This window comes from Eulemur rufifrons, chromosome 9 (genome assembly GCF_041146395.1).
Source record: "Eulemur rufifrons isolate Redbay chromosome 9, OSU_ERuf_1, whole genome shotgun sequence".
In the NCBI taxonomy this organism is placed as follows: domain Eukaryota; kingdom Metazoa; phylum Chordata; class Mammalia; order Primates; family Lemuridae; genus Eulemur; species Eulemur rufifrons.
The window spans coordinates 40,096,551-40,121,347 of record NC_090991.1 but is presented as its reverse complement, the minus strand read 5'-3'; the positions used below and the strand labels follow the sequence as shown (position 1 = coordinate 40,121,347).

General features: G+C 43.5%; 1 protein-coding gene across 5 annotated transcripts in view; it reads left to right on the top strand.

Moving 5' to 3' along the window:
- The first annotated feature begins 16,594 nt into the window (after positions 1-16,594).
- Positions 16,595-24,797, top strand: part of GPATCH8 (G-patch domain containing 8) — a 96,189-nt gene continuing 87,986 nt past the window's right edge. For all 5 annotated transcript variants that reach the window (XM_069482706.1, XM_069482709.1, XM_069482705.1 and 2 more), the window contains exon 1: positions 16,595-16,675. In XM_069482706.1, coding sequence (XP_069338807.1) covers positions 16,631-16,675 — 45 coding nt within the window. In that variant the 5' untranslated portion in view covers positions 16,595-16,630. The remainder of the gene's footprint in view (positions 16,676-24,797) is intronic.

Here is a 24,797-nt window from a genome sequence, read left to right as displayed (position 1 = left end):
CTCAAGGACCCCAATGTGGAACCGAATGAAGGCAACCCACATGGTGCTAAAGTTTCTATACAAGCATCGATTTAGGGGAAGAGGCCAGGTGGCAACTAAGACAAGCTGTGCAACTGAGAACCTCTGGGTGGTCCCTTGGACTGTGACAGTCCCAGGCTGGTTTTGCGCTGGCCCTGTGCTCTCTGAAGCCATGCTGTGGAGTGGGACAAGTACTGGGGTAGGAATTACCGTTTTGGAATCTTGGTTTTGCCACCAATCAAATATGGATAAAAAAAATTCTGTTCTTTTTATTAGGTAGCATATTGTTAAGAGATGACACACATGCTGGAAATTGTAAAATGTTATATGAATGTGAGGTATCATTATCCCTGGAGTGTATGTGTACAGATGTTCCAGGGTAGGGGAGAGGATGCATTGAGAGCTAGGGACTGCCATGCAGGGTGCTTTGTATATCTGTCCAAGGATTTTAAGACGATGTTATTGTTGCCCCTATTTTACAGATGAGAAAACTGAGGCTCAATAGGTTATATAACTTGCCCACATGTACAGAAGCTCATAAAATGGGGCATCTGAATTAGAAAGCAGGGCTCTCAGGTCTTTAACAGGTTATATGGCCCCAGGATCTGGAAGCATTATTCAAATGTCCCTATATTTAGAGCAAGGGTTTCTCTAAAGGTTTGATTCCTTCTCCCTCAAGTTAGGCTTGGTTAGGAAGTAGCCTTAGCTCCTCAAGACCCACCTCCCAAGTACAAAAGGTTAGGGAAAGTTTGCAAAGTGGGTGACAAAGTCTGAATTGGGCTGAGATGACCAGATAAGATACATGTGGCCACTTGGGACATTCTCTGGGGAGAAGGGGCTCTTGGGATAGGTACTTCAACCTCAGGGTATCCCTGGATCAGAGCTGCCCTGTCTCCCAACTCAGCTGGGCCAACCCCCTTCTTTGTGCTCGGTTTTTTCCCACAGCCCAGCGTGGGGGTGTGCTGGATCCCAGGCCCACCCCCTCCTGCTGGACAGCACCCCGTCAACCCCCACATAAAAAGCTTGAGAGTGGAGAAGGAGGGGGGCGTTCTCACTCTGAGGGGGGCTCAGCACCCTTCTCCCTTTCTGGGGAACAAGAAACTTGCTAATGGCTTGGGCCCCTTCCCCAGCCCCTGGCCCCAGCCCTGGCTCCCCCAGACAAAAAGCTGCTTTACATGAGAAGAGCGGGCTGGCCTGGCCTTACCCGGGCACTCAAAGAGGCGGTAGCCCCTGACAGCCGGGAGACTGCCCCTTCCCCCACGCCGAGGCCTCGTTTAGTTGCAATTAGCAATTCTTTGCATATCCGCCCATGGGGCTGAGAGGGACACTTGCCCTCACCTCCTAAACCCAGCCTTCAACCCTCTGCAGCCTCCCAGCCTAGACGTGTGTGGACGTGGGTGGACGTGAATGGATGTGGGTGTACAATAGTGGACGTGGGTGGACACGAGTGGGCGTGTGGACATGAGTGGACAGGACTGGAGATGAGTGGACGTGAGTGGACATGGGTGGATGAGAGTGGACATCGATGGACGTGAGTGGATGTGGGTGGACATCAGTGGACATCAGTGGATGTGAAGGGACGTGAGTGGACATGAGTGGACGTCAGTGGACATCAGTGGATGTGAATGGACATGGGTGGACATGTGTGCACATGAGTGGAACCCCATCCTGGTGACAGCCCCTCCCTCTGACCCACAGTCAAGGCCTCCATGGTCTGGGTCACTGGGCTCCCTTCAGACTTCCCTTACTAGCTCTCTCCTCTGCTGTTTGGCTTTGCTGTCGCCACTGCTCTTCTCACCAGGGCAGAACCCCGCAGGTCCTTGGAAATCCAGCTGGAACCTGCCCCCACTGAGACAGCTCCCTTGAAACCCCCTCCCCAAGGGGTCCCCACCTCTGGGCTCCTACCCCACGTTGTTGTTCTCACTTCTCAGAACACAAACCACATTTCCCCTTGCGTTAGACTTGTTTGAATTATGCTGTCTGTCCTTCCACTGAGCTGAGAGCTCCCAGAGCATCTCTGCCCCACAGAAATAGAACGCAAGTCACATACGCCATTTAACATGTTCTAGTAACTGCATTTTAAAAAGTAAAAAGAAACAGGTGAAATTAATTTTACTAATATATTTTAGTTAGGCGTGGTGGTGCGTGCCAATAGTTCTAGCTACTCAAGAGGCCGAGGCAGGAGGATCTCGTAAACCCAGGAGTTCAAGTCCAGCCTGGGTGATATAGTGAGACCCCCATCCCTAAAAATTAAAATAAGTTATATTTTATTTAACCCAGCAGATCCGAAATAGTATCATTTTTGCATATATGTAATCAATATAAAATTATTAATGCTGTATTGTACATTTTTTTCAAACTAAGTCTTTGGAATTCAGTGTATATTTTGCAGTTCAGGAGAACAGGGAGGGACCCCCAGGTCTATACCAAAAAGTCCAGATAACATCTTGTTTTAAAAGTCCAGTTGTTGGAACCAGACAGGTTTGAATACTAGCTGAACCACTAGCTTATGTGACCGTAGGTATGTCCCTTAACCACTCTGTGCCTTAACTGTCTCACCTGCAAAAACAGGCCTAACAACCGTCATAGAGTTGTTGTGAGGATTATGTGAAAGGCTCAGAACAATGTGTGGCACACAGTAGGTGCTCAGTAAAGGTTATTGGTCTTCATCTCTGCAGGATGCTAACCTCAGCCCCAAACAATTGTTTGCTGGAAGATTGGATGAAAAAAACGAGTCCTTTGCCCTCCAGCAGATTGAGGCAGAAGTGAGAGCTGGGTGGGGCGAGTGCGTTTTGCCTGGAGAAGTTGGACTAGGACGGAAGACGAGCAGGCTGTGGGTGGCAGAGGCTCTCTGGAGGTTTACAGCTGTGCTGCCATGGAATTTGGAAACAGTAACAGAGCAAGCAGCATACGGCCTGGATGATTCATCCCTGAAACGAAGGTTCTGGAGCTCAAAGAGGGCTGGAAACACTTCATGGAGCAGGGTGAGGTTCGGAAAACCGGGAAGCAGTAGGTGATGTGGAATTTGCGGAGTGCTTGGAGAGAGGGACTAGTTGGGACAAAGGGTCTCATTGGAGTCAGGCCTACTGCCCCTGCCCAGTACCGTCCCTCCCTAGCCCTGCAGGTCTCCTTGGGAGGGAAGGGGCTGAGGATTGCATTTTGAGTCCACAGCGCCCTCTGCTGTACTTAGGGCCTGAGGAGTAGCCTCAAGAGTGAGTGGTGGTGGAGATTTGGGGAACGGGTGACAAAATTCTGTGCAGGAAAAGTTCTGTGCCTATTTCCCAGACACCCCCAGGAAGATCACACAATCGCAATTTCTTAATGAGAGCATAGGAAGCTTATGCAAAATGAGGAACTCCTGAAGTGTAATCACCTATTGCTTCATCTTTATTTGCTCACAGTTGGTAGAGGTAAACTTGTAATATATTAAATTCTTTGGCTATGGGTTAGAGACAAATAATAATAATAGCAGTTAATGCTTATATAGCCCTACTATGTGCCAGTTGCTATTCTTATGTTATTTTACAGATAAGGAAACCAAGGCACAGAGTGGGTTAAGTCACCTGCCTGATGTGACACAGCTGACAGATGCAAGAGCCAGAATGAACTGGGCAGTCCGGCTGCAGAGTGTGTGCACTGAACCACCAGGCCACCCACTGTTTCTCAGAAATAATCAAGACCGTCCCCCCCCCACACCGCTTACATGAGATATGGTAAGTCCTGGTGCTTCTGTGTCTGATTCTTGGACCACTGCTAAATAGTTTTTAAAAAATCAATCACTTATTGATTTGTTTGTTGTGCATGTAGAGGAGAAAAAGTAATGTTTCTCCCTCACCTATTACAAGGTTCGTGACCGGCACCACTATAACAAAAGGAAGATTAACAAGAAAAAGGCTTACAAATTTATTTAACCAAAGTTTTATGTGACACAGGAGGCTTCAGAAATGGTGCCCAAAGACCCAGGGAAAACGGTATTTTTACAATGGTCTGATGAAAGAAGTGGATATTTGTGGAACGATATGATTAGAGAAAAAGGGGTACAATCCAATAAATCGTAATAAACTAGGGAGGAACTCAGCAAGGTGTGTTTTTTCAGATTCTTATCTGTGTCTGTGTATGACATTCCTTCACCCTCCTCTCCCATTCCCTGGCTATGAGGCAGGACATCCGTCACATGAGGGTCTTAGGACCTATTTTCAGGGGAGATGGGTCAGAGAATTCTTTTCACACAGAAAGACCAGAGAAGGTCTGAGAGTGACCTACCGCCAAGGTGCCATATTTTGGGGTGCCGTGTCCTCACCCTGACATGCACTAAATACATGGCAGGCACCATGCTAAGCACGCTGTATTATCTCACTTAAGCCCCATCTTGGCCCTATGAGATGACTATTATTATTTTCCTCCTTTTACAGATGGAAAAGTGTATTAGTTTTCTATTTCTGCAGAACCAATCATCACAAACTTAATGACTTAAAATGACACACATCCCATAGTTTGTGTGGGTTAGACGTCCAGGCATGGCTTAACTGGGTTCTCCACTAAAGGTCTCACAAGGCTGCATTCAATGTGTCAGCCAGACTGTGTTCTCATCTAGAGCTCTGACTGGAGAATGTGCTTCTAAATTTGTTCAGGTTGTTGACAGAATTCATTTCCTCACAGGCACAGAACTGAGGGTTCCACCTTCTTGCTGGCTGTCAGCTGAAGGCAGTTCCTTTCCATGTGGGCTTTCCCAACCTATCAAAGAACTCCAGAGAAACAGTAGGACACACACACACACATTTATTTCAAGGAATTGGCTTACATGATTGTAGGGGCTGGCAAGTCTGAAATGCATAGGGGAGACTGGCAGGCTGGAAACTCTTAGGCAGCAGCTGATGCCACAGTCTTGTGGCAGAATTTCTTCTTTCTTTCACGGGAAACTTTAGTTTTGTTCTTAAGCCCTCTCAACAGATTGGATGAGACCCACCCCCATTGCTTAAGAGAATCTTTATTTGAAATTCAACTGATAGTGGATATCAACCACATCTACAAAATACCACCACAGCGACATCTAGATTAATGTTTGATTGAATAACTGGATACAATAGCCTAGCCAGGTTAACACGTAAAGCTAACCATCACGCCCAGCGTGGCTGCTTGCTTCAACAAGCCAGCAAGGAGAATCTCGAGAATGATTTGGCTGGCAGGAAGGAGTCTATTGGGCCGCGCATGGTGACTCATGCCTGTAATCCCAGCACTTTGGAAGGCGAAGGTGGGAGGATCACTTGAGGCCAGGAGCTTGAGACCTGCCTGGGCCAATATAGCAAGACTCCCATTTCTACAAAAAAAAAAAAAAAAAAAATTAGCTGGGTGTGGTCGTGCTTGCCTGTAGTCCCAGCTACTTGGGAGGCTGAGGCAGGAGGATCGCTTGAGCCCGGGAGTTCTAGGCTGCGGTGAGTAGCACTGCTGCACTCATCCTAGGTGACAGAACAAGACCCTGTCAATCAATAAATAAAGTTTCATTGTGATGTATCTCCATGTGGATTCTCTCTTATTTATCCTGCTTGGGATTCTTTGGGCTTCCAGACTTGTGGATTGATGCCTCAATGGAATTGGGAAATTCTCAGATGTTATCTTTTCAAATCTAGCCATTGACACATTCTCTTATTCTTTCCTTCTAGAACTCTGATTAGACTATGTTAGACCTTTTCAATGTATCCTCCATGTCTCTCAAACTGTCTTCTCTTTTTGCCCCTCTTTTCTGCATCCTGGTTAGTTTTCTCTGCTCTATCTTCCAATGCCTTTCTGGGATCCCATTTTCCTTTAGGTGTTGGCCTGGAAATTCACCTCTCTTATCAAATACCTGTGATATTGTTAAGGATATTTTAATTTTTAAAATTTTTTGTCATGTCCCCCCCCCCCCCAGTTAAGGATATTTTTTAAAAAATCCTTTATCCAGCATTTGTATTTATTTTTAATGGGAGGGTTGATCTGAGCGCCTTAGCCTGTCATTACTGGAAGTGGAAGCCCTGCCATCCTCCCCATTCCCTGTGTTGGCTGTGTGTTCTGCCTTCCCTGGCAGTCTCCCAGGGCCACCTCTAGTTCCACCTCTTCCATCAGCCTGCTCTGTCCTGCCTCTGTTGAGCTTTCCTACCTCTGTTGAGCTTTCCTACCCCAGGACTAGAATCCATTGTCTCCTGTTCATTGGCAGCACCTTGGGATCTTTCTTGTATTGTTTACTTATCCAGTAACTTAGGGGTTGACTTATTGTCTCCCACTGTAGATGATCAGCTCTTGGAAAGCAGGAATACCTACAATTAGTGACTCAAAATCTTGGTAAATCAGGAGATGTGGTGGGGTTAGGGGAGAGTGGGTTCAGTAGGTTTGTAATCTTTTTTTTTTTTTTTTTTTTTTAGAGACGGGGGTCTCACTCTTGCTCAGGCTGGTCTCGAACTCCTGAGCTCAAGGAATCCTCCTGCCTCAGTCTCCCAGAGTGCTAGGATTACACGCATGAGCCACTGTGCCCCACGGGTTCAGTAGGTTTGAAGCAGTTTCTGGTACCTGAGTAGGCATTTATTGGTGTAGGTTAAGACCCTCTGCCCCCCGCACTGCTGCTTTAAGCCCCTATTGGCGCCCAAGGGACCTCCTACCCAGAGCCGGAGGCTGCTAAGAGAAGGAGCTTGGGTCTGGAAACCCGGGTCAGACGTCCACCTGGAGCAGGCGAGCAGGCTCGAAGGCGACTGCATTGCCTCAGCACGACGGTAGGTGGCAGCACACGCACACCCATTGCAGACCGGGAGCCGTTCGCACTTCGAGGTCGGGCCGGAACTTCACTGGTCATGAAGGAACGCGACTGCCCCAAGCTGGGCTCTCTTTCAGTCCCCAAGACCCAAAACAGGGTAAGGCGAACGGCCTCCTCTCCAGCCCTCTCCCTGTCCCGTCTCCTCTTGAGCCCCGTGGTAAGGGGCGGTGCCCCACCTAATTACTGTTCCTGGGCCATTGTCGTTTCTCTTGCCTGCTTAATCTTTGCCTTTGCCGTATGTGCTACCTTCTGAAATGCTCTATCAATGCGCTCTCCTCAAGCATTCTCAGCTCAAAAAAATCTTGCGGGGGAGTGGGGAGGAGGCCAGGCATGGTGGCTCACGCCTGTAATCCTAGCACTCTGGAAGGCTGAGGTGGGAGGATCACTCGAGCTCAGGAGTTTGAGACCAGCCTGAGCAAGAGTTGAGACCCCCATCTCTACTAAAAAAATAGAAAGAAATTAGCTGGACAACTAAAAATATATATAAAAAATTAGGTGGGCATGGTGGCGCATGCCTGTAGTCCCAGCTACCCGGGAGGCTGAGGCAGGAGGATCACTTGAGCCCAGGAGTTTGAGGTTGCTGTGAGCTAGGCGGACACCACCGCACTCTAGCCTGGGCAACAGAGTGAGACTGTCTCAAAAAAAAAAAAAAAAAGTGGATGACAGCCTGGGAACCATAGCAAAACTCCATCTCTACAAAAAAAAAAAAAATTAGCCGGGTGTGGTGGCACACACCTGTAGTCCCAAATGCCTGGGAGGCCAAGGCAGGAGGATCACTTGAGCCCAGGAGTTTGAGGCTGCAGTGAGCTGTGATGATGCCACTGCTCTCCAGCCCAGATGACAGAGCAAGACTGTCTCAGAAAAAGCAGAGAAGGAAAAAAAGCAAAAAAAAAAAAAGGATGAATACAAACTGAGTCATGGACGTGGGTTACCTGGTTGGGGGAGAAGGAGAGCAAAAACTAAGTTTAAAAAAAGAAGACTACTATTAAAAAAGTGTGGAAGATAGGATTACACCTATGTATTTAGGTAAAATTGTTTATGCTGATATGTGATAATATTGTTTAAAAGAATAAAAAGGAGAAAAACTCTAGTTCAGACCTTCATCACTTCCTACTAAGTCTTCCCCTGTCAAGGAGAGTTGAGCTCTTCTGAGTCACACCTCAGCCCACACTGTGACCCTTACAGACTCCTTCGTATCCCTACACCTGGACCACGGACATTGAGGATCACGTCTAAATCAGGTCTGTTCCCACAAAGTCTGGGTGCTCCTGGGAGTCAGGGGCCATTCACGGTAATGTCCTAGCATAGGCCATCCCCAGGTTAATATTCAGTAAGTCCCTGGAGGTCACTGCTTCATCACACAGCCTGGCGGGTCTGTAGAGGGAAGGTGACTGCCACAGCTCCTTGCCTCCTAGAAGCTCTTAAAGCAGTCAGCCTCAAACTGTCACGGCATAAGAGTCATGGCTTGGGGATGGGCTTGGGAGTGGTACTCTGACTTGGTAGGACTGCTGGGCCCAGTAGTCTGCATTTTTCACAAGCGCTCTCTTGTCATTCTGATCCCACTACTTTGAGAATCTCTTCTAAACCCAAGATCCACACAGACAATTGATTTTTTTCATCTCCATTTAAACTCAGAGACATCTCTGATTTAGCGTGTCCAAAATGCAACTCTTGAGACCCTCCCAAATTTCTCCCTCACCCACCCAACCCTCCCAACCTCAGTAAAGGACTCCACCCACGTTCCACCTGGTTACTCACAGCAGGAACCTGGACGCCATTCTTCATTCCACCCTATTTCTCATCCCCAACATCTAATGTGTTATCTTCTTGCCAAGTCACTTTCAAAATCTATCTTAAACTTGGCTCCTCCATATTTCTATTGTCACTACCTTAGGCCCACACCGTCTATCATCTTGCATGGAAATGACTGTAACAGCATCTTATCTGGTCTCCCGTTCTTGTCCCCTTACAATCCATACTCCCCATACAGACAACAATGCGTCTCTTGAAAATGGCAGCATAAGCCGTGGTGGGTCTGTGGACAATGTAAATAAGATCACATTGCTTCTCTTCTCTAAATCTGTCAAAGGCTTCCTTCATGTGCGGAATAAGCTCCAGTTCCTTACGGTGACTTCAAGGTCCTCCTAGGCTAGCCGGTCCCTGCCTCACTTCTCCACGTCACCTCTGAACCTTTTCCCCACCTCTTCCTGTGGTGCCTCTAAACAGAACTGGCTTCATAATATGTAGAGCCCGATGAAAAATGAAAATGTGGGGCCCTCGTTTAAAAATTACTAAGAATTTCGGCTGGGGGAAATTTGGGTGCAGTGGTTCACGCCTGTAATCCTAGCACTTTGGGAAGCTGAAGCAGGAGGATCACTCAGGCCCAGGAATTCGAGACTAGCCAGAGCAAACTAGAGAGACCCTGTCTCTACAAAATATGAAAAAAAGTTAGCTGGGTATGGTGGCATGTGTCTGAAGGCCCAGCTACTCAGGAGGCTGAGGCAGGAGGATGGCTTGGGCCCAGGAGTTTGATTTTGCAGTGAGCTATGATGATGCCACTGGACTGTAGCCCTGGTAACAGAGCAAGACCCTGTCCTTAAAAAAAAAAAAAATTATTATTATTAAGAACTTCAAGATGCCAACAACAGAGTGTGAAACCAAGTCTGGGGCCCTTCTGAGTGTGGATCCCTGTGCAAGTGGCCCTGCTGCTGGCCTAGCTGGGGTTGTACCTCTGCCTGGAATGCTCTGCCCTAGTTTATAACAAACAGCTCTCAGCTCAAATGTCACCTCCCCCAGAGATCTCACCTGACCGTTGCTGAATTTAAAGTAGCCTCATCCAGTTCTTCTCTATCACATCATTAGGTGTTATTATCTCTTTCACACCTCGCTCTGCCAACACCTCGCTCTGCCTGAAATGATCTCATTTGCTTACTTGTATATTGTCTGTCTCCTCACCTACTCCCCTGGCCAGAACATAAACTCGTTGAGAACAAGGACCTTTCCTGCCACGGTCACCTTGGCGTCTCCAGCTCCTGGAGCAGAGCTGATTCAGACTAGACACATGATAAATATTTGATGAATGAAAGAATATGCTGAAAAATGCACTCCAGGAAACTAGTCTAGTGTACTGGCTGCCTGCCAGAGGGGTCTTGCTTGATCAGTGGTGTTTTCTATTCTTTTTCCTTTCAAAAATGCTCCTTTCCACTCACTGCTTTAATTCCATCCAATTCACACATTTATGTTCCCCTATCTTTCCTCTGGGCTTGCAGGGAAGGACAGACCACGTTTGAATCTCAGTTGTGTGACCATGAACAAATTATTTGACCTTGGCTGGGCATGGTGGCTCACACCTGTAATCCTAGCACTTTGGGAGACTGAGGCAGGAGGATCGCTTGAGGCCAGGAGTTCAAGACCAGCCTGGGCAACATCGAGACCCCGTCTCTACAAAAAATAGAAAAATTAGCCAGGTGTGGTGGCACACACCCATAGTCCCAGCAACTTGGGAGGCTGAGAGGCAGGAGGATCGCTTGAGCCTAGGAGTTTGAGGTTATAGTGAGCTATGATGCTGCCACTACTGCAGTCTAGCCCAGATGACAGAGTGAGACCCTGTCTCAAAAAAAGAATAATGATAATATTGGATTTTAAAGTTGAAAAAAATCCATGAGTCCACAGTGATATCCTAAAAAGGTGAAGGGCAGGGGAGAGAAAGCTCTTCTTTACAGAATTTCTACTAAAAAATGTAGAAGAAATGATACAATTAGAGAATTATCATTTTGTAACTATTGTTTGCAATAAATGATTCAGGCAAGGATCCTCAGTGGATGATAAAACTGTTGAGTGAAATGTTGTTGAAAAATAAGGTATTCACATGGTCTCAAAGTATCAGCCTTTACGATGGAGCAATCTGGCTGACAACACCTTAACCAAGAAATGAAACTCAACATCACCGATAATGGGGACAAATGAATACCATAAGCCTCCTCCTGTGGTGCACAGAGAGGAACACAGTGTCGCCTAGTTAGCATTCTTGCAAAATGTTTAACCTGAATCTAGGCATGAGCCAGACAGATCCCAATTGAAGGGTGTGCTACAAAACAACAGGCCTGAGCTCTAAAGATGTCAATGCCACGAAAGACAACCAAAATCAATGGAACTGTTGTAGATCAAAAAATATTGAAGAAACGTGACAGCTGAAAATAATGCCTGATCCTTGCTTAAATCCTGGATCAAAAGCAAGTAGCTATAATGACCCAAATTGGAGGACTTGGAATATGGACTTTATATTAGATAACATTATTGCATCGATGCTACATTTCTTGAGTGTCATAATGGTTTTGTGGTTATGGAGATGGATGTTTTTATTCTTTGGTAATACATACTAAAAGTATTTAGCTATGAAGTGCCAGAATATCTGTAACCTATTTTCAAATGGTTCAGGAAAAAAACCCAAAACACAAACACATACACAGAAGGAGAAAAAATAAATGTGGCAATTTAAGAATTGAAGAGTCCTGAAGTATATACCCCAAAATGGTCAAAATGGTAGATTTTGTTATGTATATTTAACCACAATTAAAAAAAAAAGAATTACTGTACCCTAGTAATATGCTGAAATAAAAAAGAAGTAATTAATAAATAAAAGCACCCTAGTTAAAAATAAATAAATAACGTAAAAGAATTGAAGAATCTAAGCGAAGAGTATGTGGATGTTCACTGTTGTTCCATTTTTCTGTATGTTTGAAAATTTTCAGAACAAAATTGGGCAGAAAATGTTAACAAAAAATTTAACAACCTGCTGGGGTGGTACCCCCCCCCAACCCCTATCAGAATTGACCTGGTTCCGGCCAGGTGCAGTGGCTCATGCCTATAATCCCAGAACTTTGGGAGTCCAAGGTGCAATGATCCCTCGAGGCCAGGAGATTGAGAGCAGCCTGGGCAATATAGCGAGACCCACCCCCCTATAAAATAAAAAAGCTAGCCAGTCGTGGTAGTGTGCACCTGTAATTCTAGCTACTTGAGAGGATCACTTGAGCCCATAGCTAATCATATAATCTATGATTAACAGGCAGTTCTATTTACTAAAAGTTGGAGATTTTTAATTTTTTTCTTTTTTTTTTTGAGACAGAATGTCGCTCTGCTACCTGGGCTAGAGTGAGTGCCGTGGCGTCAGCCTCGCTCACAGCAACCTCAAACTCCTGGGCTTAAGCGATCCTACTGCCTCAGCCTCCCGGGTAGCTGGGACTACACGCATGTGCCACCATGCCCTGCTAATTTTTTCTATATATATTTTAGTTGGCCAGATAATTTCTTTCTATTTTTAGTAGAGACAGGGTCTTGCTCTTGCTCAGGCTGGTCTCAAACTCCTGACCTTGAGCTATCCACCCACCTCGGCCTCCCAGAGTGCTAGGATTACAGGCGTGAGCCACCGAGCCTGGCCAACTTTTTAATATTTTAACAACTGCTGCTGCAACAGTGTCTGTGAGTACTGGCTTTAAATTAGCTCCCATTCTAAAATAAGCTCTGCTCATGTCACTTCCCTGTCCAAAAACCTAGAATGCCTCCCCATCACCGGCCTAAAAGATGACATCAAATTCTTTAGTTCTACCATCATATTAAAAATAACCATAATAATAATAACAGTGGCTATCACTTTTCAGGAGATTATGATATCCAGGACTGTTGGGTACTTTACATAAGAATAGTTAACATAATTCGTCCAACAACCATCTGAGGTGGGTGTTATTCTCCAGATATACCGAGGAGGAAAATTGACCAGCTGCTAAGGGACTTGACCAGCATCATACAACCTGGCTGTATCTTTCACAGCTACAGGAGTCAGGGCAAGTTTTGTATTTCTAAGCTGTTAGACCACCAGGGACTATACTTTCTTTCTTTTTTTTTTCTTTTTTTTAAAGAGATGGGGATCTCGGCCGGGCGTGGTGGCTCACGCCTGTAATCCTAGCACTCTGGGATGCCGAGGTGGGCGGATCGTTTGAGCTCAGGAGTTCGAGACCAGCCTGAGCAAGAGCGAGACCCCATCTCTACTAAAAATAGAAAGAAATTATATGGACAGCTAAAAATATATATAGAAAAAATTAGCCGGGCATGGTGGTGCATGCCTGTAGTCCCAACTACTCGGGAGGCTGAGACAGGAGGATCGCTTGAGCTCAGGAGTTTGAGGTTGCTGTGAGCTAGGCTGACGCCACGGCACTCACTCTAGCCTGGGCAACAGAGTGAGACTCTGTCTCAAAAAAAAAAAAAAAGAGATGGGGATCTCGCCATACTACCCAGGCTGGAGCACAGTGGCTATTCACAGGCATGATCATAATGCACTATGGCTGCAAACTCATGGGCTCAAGCTATCCTCCCACTTCAGCCTACGAGGTAGCTGGGACTACAGGTGTGTGCCACTATGCCCAGCTTTTTAATATGCTTTTCCTTCCATTTTTCCCTGTTATTCTTGGAAATCCTATTAATACTATTCAGATGTTGGATTAATCTTCACATGTTATCTGTTCTTTCCTATTTTCCATCTCATCCATTCAATGACTTTTTATTTAGTGCCCACTATGTGCCAGCCATTGTTCTAGGAGCTGGGAAGAGAGAAAGGAACACAACTAAGAAAAATCCCTGCCCTCATAGAGTTTACATTACACATTAGAAAGTGACAAGTACTATGGAGAGTGATAAAATTAGGGAAAGACGCTAGGGAGCTCAGAACATAGGGCTCTATTTTAAATAGAGTGATCAGGGAAAATCTCACTGAGAAAGTAGTTTTTGAACAAAGACCAGAAGATGAGGGGGCAAGCCATGTAGATATCTGGAAAAGAATGATAGGCAGAAAGAACATCAAATACATAAGCCAGTAGGTGGGGCAGGCTGAGGCAGGAGTGGTCCTGGTGGGATCAACGTACAGCCAGGAGAGAGAAGGGGAGCAGGGAGGCAGAGAGGAAGATGAAGTCTGCGAGGTGAGGTGGTGATAGGTGAACTTTATACTGTGAATGGCATGGAAAACCACTGAGGGTAGGAGCAGGGGGCTAATGTGATCTGATTGACCTTTAACAGGATCACACAGTGCCTTTGTAGTGTGTACGCTGGTAGAGTAGAAGCAGAACGATTAGTAGCTACTGCAATAATTCAGGAGAAAGTGACCGTGGCTTGGACCAGGTGTCTTTCTACTCTGTTTCCTGGGAGATTTCCCCAACTTTATTTTCTAACCCTTCTATTGGATATTTCATTTCTCTAAAGAAAATTTTTAGCATCTGAAAGTTTTTTAACTTCTGAATATTCTTTTTTCTTTTTTGGCATCCCATGCTCCTTAGTGTGGTCCCTTATTCCCTGATGTGTTCCCTAGTATCCAGATGAGATCTTAAGGCTGGGTGTGGTGGCTCACGCCTGTAATCCTAGCACTCTTGGAGGCCAAGGCGGGAGGATCCTTGAGCTCAGGAGGTTGAGACCAGCCTGAGCAAGAGCGAGTCCCTGTCTCTACTAAGAAAAATAGTAAAAATTAGCCGGGTGTGCTGGTACATGCCTGTAGTCCCAGCTACTCGGGAAGCTGAGGCAGGAGGATCGCTTGAGCCCAGGAGTTTGAGGTTGCTGTGAGCTAGGTTGACACATGGTGTTCTAGCCAGGGTGACAGAGTGAGACTGTCTCAAAAACAAACAAACAAAAAAACCCAAAAACCAGATGAGAGCTTATATCTCTGTGGATATTGATTATAATTCTTTTGATGATTTCCTCTGTTTCTTTCATTATCTCTGGTTCCTATGAATTCCTTTTCTTGGAAGGGTGTGTTTCTGTTTTTCCTGTTACAGGTTCCCTTCAAATGTCTGGTAATCCTTGGCTATCCATTCATACATAAGAGTGAAGACACTAAAAAGCTGAGTGGGAGCTCTGTGTGGATCAGGCTTCCTGGATGGTGGACTTCTCTGTAGGGTACTTGTGCAGGAACGTTATCTTTATGTTGAGGAGGCCCCCACCACCACCTCCCTGCTCCCATTGTTGACGCATGAAGGTGTTTCTTCCCTAAGCCAGTCAATTTCCCAGAGAGGGTTCCTATGGTCTCTTGTTGGGAGAAGTCTGACTCTCTGACCAGAATGTCAGCTTTAATTAAAGCCTCTCATCTTCAGCATGGTATCACCTCCTCAGCTGTGCCAGGTATGTTAAAGTCCAATCTCTCTGGTTCATCCTTTCCAGAAGGAAAATCTTCAGTTTGCTTCCTAAGTAGGAAAAGGGATTTACAGTCTAACTGCTCCTTCAATTGCCTTGTAACCAGTCTTCCTGCTTTCAGCTCCATCTACACCCTCGCTTTCAGTGGTACCAGGTGCTTCCAATTCCTAAGCCTTTCTGGGGCACTTTAGCATTAATTAACTTCTTTCCTGGCTTCCTCCACTCCATAACTTAGTTTTCTCCATTCTACTACAGCCATTTCCATTTATTTATGCTCTCCAGTTCCCAAAATATTGTTGACATCTGTTGTCTGCTATTGTCCCTCCTCCAGGTCTCCTTGTCCTGTGAGTTTATGCCCTTTTTATTCCTTTCCTGTCATTTTAATGGGGTTTTGAGAGGGAAAAGAGGTAAACGTGGGGTGTGTATCCAAGTGATTCAATCTACCGCATGTACCCTAAAGTGTCTTTTCCATGTTTGAGTTCTGTGTGCCCTATCTCCCCTTAGATAGGGAGCTTGGGCTCAGGGTTGGGTGGGGCAGAGGGTAACAAAAGAATAGAAGATACACACCCTTCCTCCAAAAAACTACATTCCATTTGACTCTTTCAGGGTAGCGTAAGGACCATTTTTCCATTGTGTGATTTCAGCCAACTATTCTGTTCAGAAGCAGGGAAGTCCTACCATCCTTCCTATGAGTTTTATATATTTTGGCTAAGGGTGCTGGAGGGCTGTGGGTGAGGTCCTCAGAAGGTCATAGGATGGAAAAATCTCATTCTTGACCTACACAGTGTTAGACAGGGGCAGTAGAGATGACTAAATTCAATTTCCTTATTTTATAAAAAGCCCAGAGAGCTTTAGTTCATTTGGATCAACTTCTGTCCCTTGAGAAATACTTCTCTCAAAGGATTGCTTTGAAAATGTCAAGCACTTTGTAGTCCTTGGGCCTTTAGGTGTAAAATTCCCTATGCCCCAAGGCTGGGGACCCCTCGCTGTGCCTCAGGTCAAAGGTCGTTTTAGAGGTTGTCCCTCTTACCACTGCATCCAGTTTTAATTTTTGTGGCACTCATTAATATTTAAAATTATATCACTCTTTTATTAGTTATCTGATTTCTCCCACTGGAATGAAAGCCATATGAGAGAATATTTCTTTCCTGTTAACCGTTTAATCCTCAGGGTGAACTGAGATTCGAAGCCAAGCAGTCTGGCTCTAAAGTTCGCGCTTTCAACCACAACGTTATTACTATTTGGTGAATAAAGTACAAGATGGACTTCCGCGTACTCAGGGAAGTAACAGCGGAAAAACAAATATCGCACCCGGAGAAGTGAGCAGGTGGAAAACATCCAGACCCACCCCTACCATACCCTCTGTGACCTTTCCCTCCGGAAGCGCTTGCGGCTTTCGGGCACGAGTGCGCACGCGCGGCCGCCGGGTTTGCTCTGGGCCGCGCGCGGAGCGGGGACGCGAGGGAAGGTTCCGCCTCCAGGGCTGGCAGGCGCCTGCGCCCGCGGGGCTCCCGTCAGGACGCGCATTCTCGCTCGCTCCCTCCCCCGGCTGCGCGCGCCCGGTGGGCGTGGGAGGAGGCGGGGAACCGGGGAGGGGCGGGTGTCGCGGGAGGGCAGGAGCGAACCGGAGAGCGTCGTCCTGAGAGGAGTGAAGGCGGCAAAATGGCGGACCGCTTCTCCCGCTTCAACGAGGACCGAGACTTTCAGGTAAACACTGGCGTCGCTGAGGAACCAGGGAAGGCGCTGATCCAGCCCAGAACCTCCTTCATCCCCGGCCCCCAGCCGTCTTTCCTTCCTGGCTCTGCTCCGGCTTTCGAGCCGGCTCGCTCTTGATTTCTCCAGGGGCCTCCCAGCTTGAGGCGAGGGCGCATCTCTTCTCACCCCGCATTCTCTCACCTCTCAAACCCAGGCCGCCAGGTTTGCGGCGTCCGCCTGTTTTGCGTCGGGTTTCGGAACCCCAGCCTGGGCACTGTGCTGTCTCCTCGGGGTCTGCCCGGCTTGTGCCGTCCAGGACTGGTCCCAGGGGAAAAGAGGGTTGGGTTGGGTTGGGCTGGAAGGGCTTGAAGCGAGTGTTCCCGAGGCCAGGGCTTCCGATCCTCTGGATTTCGCTCGCACGGATCGTCTTGGGGTCTTTCTCCCCTTTTTCTTCACTCTGATAAATAAATCCCTTTCATTGTCTATTTTTCCTTTCCTTACTTGAGAAAAAGGTTGCCTTAGTTAGCAGACGCCTTCTTGATTAGTCAAACATTGAGATTTCCTGGGACATAAATGTTGCTTTTGTTACGAGGCCATTAATTGGGCTTGGAAAACAGTAAGTGTTACAGGACTATGGTCCAATGTAAGCTTAACCTCAAATCCTACTTCGAAAGATTTGTAAGAAGCCTAATGATAATGAGCCTTCCGAGCGTGCATAACTAGTGCCAAAAGCTTGATTTTTCTTTCTTCATTCGCAAATGTTGGTATGGAAAAACGCCCTTGTGATGGCAAGCTTTACTGAGGAAAAAATAAAGGCCAAATTAGAAGAAGTCGTCTTTTGGCTGTTTAGAATACCTTGCTCTTGAGCAGTTACCTCGGAAATCTTGGAGACGAAAAGGAATTTAGTAGAGATTGGCTATTTCTCGGTAAAATATATCCTCAGAGTTATAAAGAAACCACCGCATTACTACCGCATGTCCTGGCAACTGCAATTTGGGTCAGGGGATGAATCTCAGAACTCAAGTTTTTATCCCACTCTAGATCTTACTCATAGTAATACGGGAATACTTTAGATGTATTTCAGCAGGCAGTTTAAAGGGATTGAATTCCCCGAAGTGATTGGGTTGGCAAATAAAACAAGTGAAGCAGTTTAGCAGTTTTAACACAACATTGTTAAGTCTGGTAGGGAGAACACTCATGAGAAGTTTTGCAGCAGTAAGGGATCTGGGGGCTGTTGAAAAGCCTTGTGATCGTGGGCCTGCTGTGTAGCTGCAGCACAGTACAGAATCTCAAGGTGTTTTAAGGATATAATGCAGTCCACTGAAGTTTGAAGCAGTTCGTATTAACCTTTTGATCCCTGAGAAATGTGATTTTTTTTTCTTTTTCTTTTGCAAACACCATAAACCATGAGTAGGCTACAAGGTGTATGAGCTTTATTGGTAATTTTTAAAGAAATATACTGATAACTAAAAACCTCAAATGCTTTTCAGAGGAGAGAATTTCAAGGTGACCTACTAAAATTAAAAATAGATACTACGTACCATTAAGTTTTGAGGAAAAATAACTGTCAGCCACAGAACTACAGCAGACTTAACAAAGAAACAGGATCTTCAGGGCTTTGGATGAAGATTTTGAAAATCGGATAGCAAAGTATGAATTCTGTCGCCTGAAAAAATTGAGAAGGTTAGCCTCTACCTTTTCAATACCCAGCTTCTAAGTAAAATGACCCCTTCCTCTGATGCTTTAGTTGGGTTAATGTAAAACCCGATATTGGTTACTTGGTAGTCCTTTAAAGATACTGTGTATGTTTTAACTTTATTTTCTGCCTTTATGTTGAAAGAACCAACTCCTGTAGTGGATCAGCCAGGAAAGTGTTGGTTTTTAAAATTTAAATGCCCTAGCATTTTTGGATAAATAGGGTATTGAGATTGGAAAACTTTTGGACAGTTATAAAATGTTAAAAATTTTGTAAGTTGTTATGCCAACGTTTCTAAAAAGCATTCATTTAAAAATATTTAAAATGGGTTTTTTTCTGGATGTTTTAATAAAGGGAAAAATACAGGCAGACTTTCATTAATGGTATCTTTTGATTTAAAGTTACTGGAGAGAGAATGTAATGTAATAGGATGTGCCTGTGAATAATGTATGTGAAACATTTTTCAACTTCAGGTTATTCAGAATTAAATATGGCCTCCTTTTAAGGTTTTAAGTGATAAATGAAGTGAAACCACTGACTACACTTGAAAACAAAGCCGTAATCCAGACATAGTGGATAGATCCTGTTGCTTGAAACAGATCTTATAGCATTATAGCACTGATAGCACTGGAAATTTCTCTGTTGGTCTTCTCTGGTAAGTTCTAGATGACTACCATTTTCTTTGCCTTTAATTTGTCAGGATAATTTAAAATTGTAGAATTTCACTCTTTATATCAGTTTGCTACCAAGGGCAAATTTTGGAGAGTTTGAATATCTCTTGAACTTAGTGTGTAGTCAGAGAGTTGGGCGCACTTTCAGAATTTGTGAACACCTAAAGTTTCGAAGGGTGTTTTGTTTAACGTAGTGAGCAGCTTAACTGTGTTATGCCATTTGAAACATTTATAACTGTACGCAGTAATCATTATCAGGGACATACATTTTTTTAAAACTTGGTAACTTTATTATAATAACAAACAGGATAGGCTTTATGTGTATTATGTCATAATCTTCACAGTAACCCTAGGAGGTAGGTAATATTTCTCACATTTTCAGATGGGGCAGCTGAGGCACAGAGAGTTAAGTAACTTGGCCAAGTACACATACCAGTTAAATGGCAGAGCCTGGATTCAGATTGGCTTTTGGACTCCTGAACTTACACTCATGACCATTATGTCTGCTGATGGCAATTATATATTTTATATAGCTGTAATTGAATCATCAAATGTGGAGGATAAACTTATAGGTCACAAATAAGTGAGCTTTTGGAAAGGTGATACGATTACAGTTTCTACTCTGTTCTCTTTTGTCCAGATTTGTTACTTGTTAGTCTCCCAAGGGCTTCTTGGGAGGCTTCTAACAGATAAGTTACGCTGTGTCATAGAGGATATATTGTTAACTGTTCTAGTTTAGACATTCTTTTGCCTGGCCTTTTTAAGTGGTTTTTATCTTTGAAAATCTTAGTAATCTAGTCTGATGTATTTACTTTTTTAAATGTTTTAAGAGTTTTAACTACTCCTTTAAGAATCTGACCTCAATTTCTGAATGAGACATTACTTCTGCCAGCATTTACCAGGTTAAGAAATATTTGTTCACAGATTGAAGAGTAACACAAACTAATGGAAAATATGTAATATAACTTAAGATACAGGTGTATTCAACACTTTGGATTACAGCTTCATTAGAGAAAGTTTTGTTTGTACAGTTATGTACAGCTGTAAGATGCCATTAAGATACAGTGCTTAGCATTTTACAGTTATGCAGCTATTATTGATGATGCAGCTGAATGCCAGTGAGGAAATGTTTTTTGTGTGTGTACCTGCAAAGGAGTGAAGATTCTTGTTCCAATTGTTCTCTGCATTATATTTCTAATGAAAAGAAACTACAGTGATAGATTAGTGAGTGATAACGTGATGAGAGAAACAAGAAATATTATCTTAAAGGTCATGGTAAAAATATAGAAATTGCCCAAGAATTTTATATAATCTGTATATGTAGTTTTAATGATAAATAGCAATAAGCAAATCATGTGTAACTTCAAGTCATATAGTATGTTTGTAGGATTGATTCCTCCTCATGTTTCATATATGATACCAGGATGTGACCCTTGGGAAATTCTTAGTTGAGACCATTAAGTGTGGAGGTTCATAGTTTTAAGATACCTAAGTCACAGAAGCATGGTAGTATATTTTTTATGTGCAACTGTGTAATAGAGTTGGCATTCTAATGCAGGCATGCCAGAGATGACACATAGGCAAGTGTTCTAATGTTTGTTTCCTGGGTTTCTCTCCTGTCATCTGGAAGAAATGCCACAAGCTATGAAAATTAATGTCAGCTTGGCTTACTTGGGATATTGAAACTTATGCAAAATCATTACTGTTCCTGTTTCCATAGGATGATAGGTGGAACCAAAGCTGCACCAGATTCAAAATACTGATGCTGAATTGACATGATCATTAGCAAATGCAAAATGATACTGTTTAATATATTCTCAGGGGGTCAGGAGTGACCAAAAGTAAGGTTGTCATAAGAGACATTTCCCTGGAGGTGATTTGAAGGGTAAATGGTATATATTTAAGGCAAAATCACTTTGAAAATGTGAGACATACCAATGAATAACATCACAGAGAAGGACATAAGATGTATTGGGGAGAGATTGGGTTTGAGAAGAACTGTGATCATGGGGCTTCATGTGATGGTATACTTACTTGTTTTCAGAGTAGGCAGGGGAGGCCAAGATAACACAGATCTGGGCAAATATGCCATTAGGGTGATTATTATTTTAGGGCTATTCTAGTACAGTTAAAGTGATAGAAAAACAGGTGTCCCTGTTGTATTCTTTCCTTTTCTTCTGTGCAGGTTGTACTGCAGAAGGATTCTTTTATCACATTTTCTCAGGTCTTTATGATAAATTATATAACCAAAGCTAAAATTTGTGACTTAAGAATTTTTAAAACACATATAATTAGCTATCCTGATTGTGCTGCTTCGTAGCTGAGATAGGGTTCCATGTGATTTCTGTTTGGGTACGTGATAACATTTTTAAACAGGACAGTGTTTTCTTGATGTGGTCAAGATTACCATTTTCTGAAAAGGAGTAGCAGAAGTTCACGAAATATTGAATTATGGATCTGAAACCATGTAGAGGTTTCATCTTTGTTTTTGTGACTTACGCAGTTTCTAGCGTTTTATTAATGAAAATGGATTCTACTTGATGTAAATATCCAGTTCTTGAATTCTATTAAAATTCCTTCCCTGAAACAGTTTGGTACTTTTGCTTGTATGTCTGGCTTTAATTCTCTTTTCATATTAGCATTGCCATTTAGCAAAGTGAAAGCAGATTCATGGTAATTACCAAAGGAATTACAAATGCCCACCACAAATCCTGAAAGAAGTCATTGATTTGATATTGCAGTGAATACCAGAGGATGTTGTAATGATTTTCCACTTATAAAAAGTGAATTGTCCATTTAACTGTGAAAGTCTAACCAAATGTGCTTAGTGCATATTGTATTAGTTAGTGCTAATAGTTAAATATGCCCAGGCCAAAAGAAGGCATATACTGTATGGGCGCTTATGCTAACTGATTTCTTTGGTATTTAAACAAATATGTTTAGTATTTTATAACTAATTTGGAAATGTATAGAAGAAAAAGTAGCTTAAGTTGCCCTGGCATTGTACATAGGTTAATAACACATGATATTTAATACGTACTATAGATGGTTAGGAATTAAAGTTGTTTGGGAGGAAAACAGGAGTTTCCTGTTATTTGCCTCAATTCTTTTTTTGACAGTTTTGAGGTAAGATAAATCCTGTGTTGTGTGTCACTCAAATAACCAGAAAGTATCTTTGTAATATTACATTTGCTCTTGTCTTATGAGATTCCAATTATTTGTTATTATCCTTGCCACTCTTTGGCAATTACGATGTTCAAAGAGGAATTCCAGTTCATCTCGGCATTTCATAAAATTGAAACACAAAACAGCTCTCCAAATTTAAAATTGTAACAGAAAAAAGTGGATGATTGAGTTTTCTGACTGACATTTTAATAATGATTGTTGGAAAAGTCAGTACCTACCTATGGTTCATATAACATTATTTTTCCAGAGTTAACGAGAAAAGAAGGAGCCTAATTTTTCATCCTTTTATAGGCAGCGTTGATCAAAATCAAATTAATTTGGTACTCTAGGTCTTTTTTTTTTTTTTTTTTTTTTTTTGTTGAGACAGAGTCTCACTTTGTTGCCCAGGCTAGAGTGAGTGCCGTGGCGTCAGCTTAGCTCACAGCAACCTCAGACTCCTCGGCTTAAGCGATCCTACTGCCTCAGCCTCCCGAGTAGCTGGGACTACAGGCATGCGCCACTATGCCCGGCTAATTTTTTCTATATAGATTTTTAGTTGTCCATATAATGTCTTTCTATTTTTAGTAGAGACGGGGTCTCGCTCAGGCTGGTCTCGAACTCCTGACCTTGAGCAATCCACCCGCCTCGGCCTCCCAGAGTGCTAGGATTACAGGCGTGAGCCACCGCGCCCGGCCGGTACTCTAGGTCTTGAGTAGAGCAGGAGCTAAAGCTGCTGCTTTTGGATTATATGCTATAGTGTCAGTAATTTCCCTTGTTGCTATGAGTAAAACTGTAAGATTATGAGATATTTTAAAAGAAAGGGCAAAAGTGGTTGAATATATAATTGGTTTAATGTTGCTTTAGGATATCATCTGTGCAGAAGATACCAAGGGGTATATTTACCTTGAGAATAGTTTGCAGAATATAGACTAATGTTTGAAAATTTGCTTAACACATTGCCACGCTAGAAAAAATTTTTATTTTCCTTGGGGCCACAGTGTTTTATTATGAAAATAGAATAAACACTTCGAAAATAAAACGATCCTTTCTAACTCAATGAAAAATGAAATTTATTGACTTCATTTAATGCACATTTTTAGAATTAATTTGTCAATATTAATTGTAACAGTAAGAACATTAGCAAGTAAAATTTTCAGGACCCAACTGCAGGGTTTTGCGCAGGTTTTGCTTCACGAGGCCCCGGGCTCAAAACTAGCATGAGTTAAATACAACTCACATGCCAGTTAATGTGTTAAGTAAAACAATATTTGAAGAGTGGTTGTACTAAGAAGTATGTACAGTGTAAATATGTCTATATGGGAATTGGTTAAGTAGTTTTTTATTCCGAGGAACTTTTGTTCTGGATGGTGTGATAACAAAAGTAACAATAATATTTAGTTCATTACTTATAAGACCAGCATGGTTATCAGATGAATAATACAGTCAATAAATACAAAACGCTAAGGAAAGGAGAGACTCTTTAAAGTGGGCATGCTTTTATGAAGAAATTAACATTTAAGCTGGATCTTCAAGGATGGGATTGCATCCTTGCAAAGGAAATGAATGGAAAGACATCAGTTGGAGAAAATAGCCAGGGCAAAAGTAAAAGAAGTGGTACAACAGAATTTACTTTTATTTTTTATTTATTTATTTTTATTTTTTTCAGAGACAGGGTCTGGCTCTGTCACCCAGGCTGGAGTGCAGTGGCCAGAGATAGCTCATTGTGACCTTCAACTCTTGAGCTCAAACAATCCTTCCTCCTCAGCCTCCCGAGTAGCTGGGACTACGTGTACAGCCCCGAGACCGGCTAATTTTTCTTTCTTTTTGAGACAGAGTCTTGCTCTGTCGCCCTAGGGGCATCAGCCTAGCTCACTACAGCCTCAAACTCCTGGGCTCAAGCTATCCTCCTGCCTTAGCCTCCCGAGTAGCTGGGACTACAGATGTGCACCACCACGCCTGGCTGATTTTTTCTATTTTAAGTAGAGACGGATCTTGCTCTTGATCAGGCTGGTCTCCTGCTCCTGACCTCAAGCGATCCTCCAGCCTCGGCTTCCCAGAGTGCTAGGATTACAGGCTGTGAGCCACCACACCTGACTGGGAATTTTTTGTTTGTTTTTTTAGGGCAATGAATAAATCATTGGGCATAGGGAAAAAGTGAAAGGGCTGCAAAGATAAGTTTTATTTAAATACTTTAAGCAGGAAGACACTAGTTATTTAAGGTGCTTAAATTGAGGGATAGATATCAAAGCAATCTTTTTTTACAGGAAGATTAATTCAGTTATAGTTATGTTAGCTATGCTATACCCATACAGTTAAAGTTCTGATAAGTAATCTCTGTTAACCAGAGTTAATGTGAATAAGGGTAATGGAGTAGAGGGTGTATACAAGGGAGTTATTACAGTAATAGACCATGTGATTTTAAGCTTGGTAAGGAGATAAATGAGGACTTTTGGGGAGTGCTGCAGGTGTGGCAGCCACCCTGGTGAGGGGTGAAAAGTTGGTAGGATCAGTGGATTTTAGGTTCTGATGGGGTTTAAGAGTTGTTAGAGTTAGGAGTGCTAGAGAATGAGCTAGAAAGATAGAAGGTGGTGGTTGGAGAGGA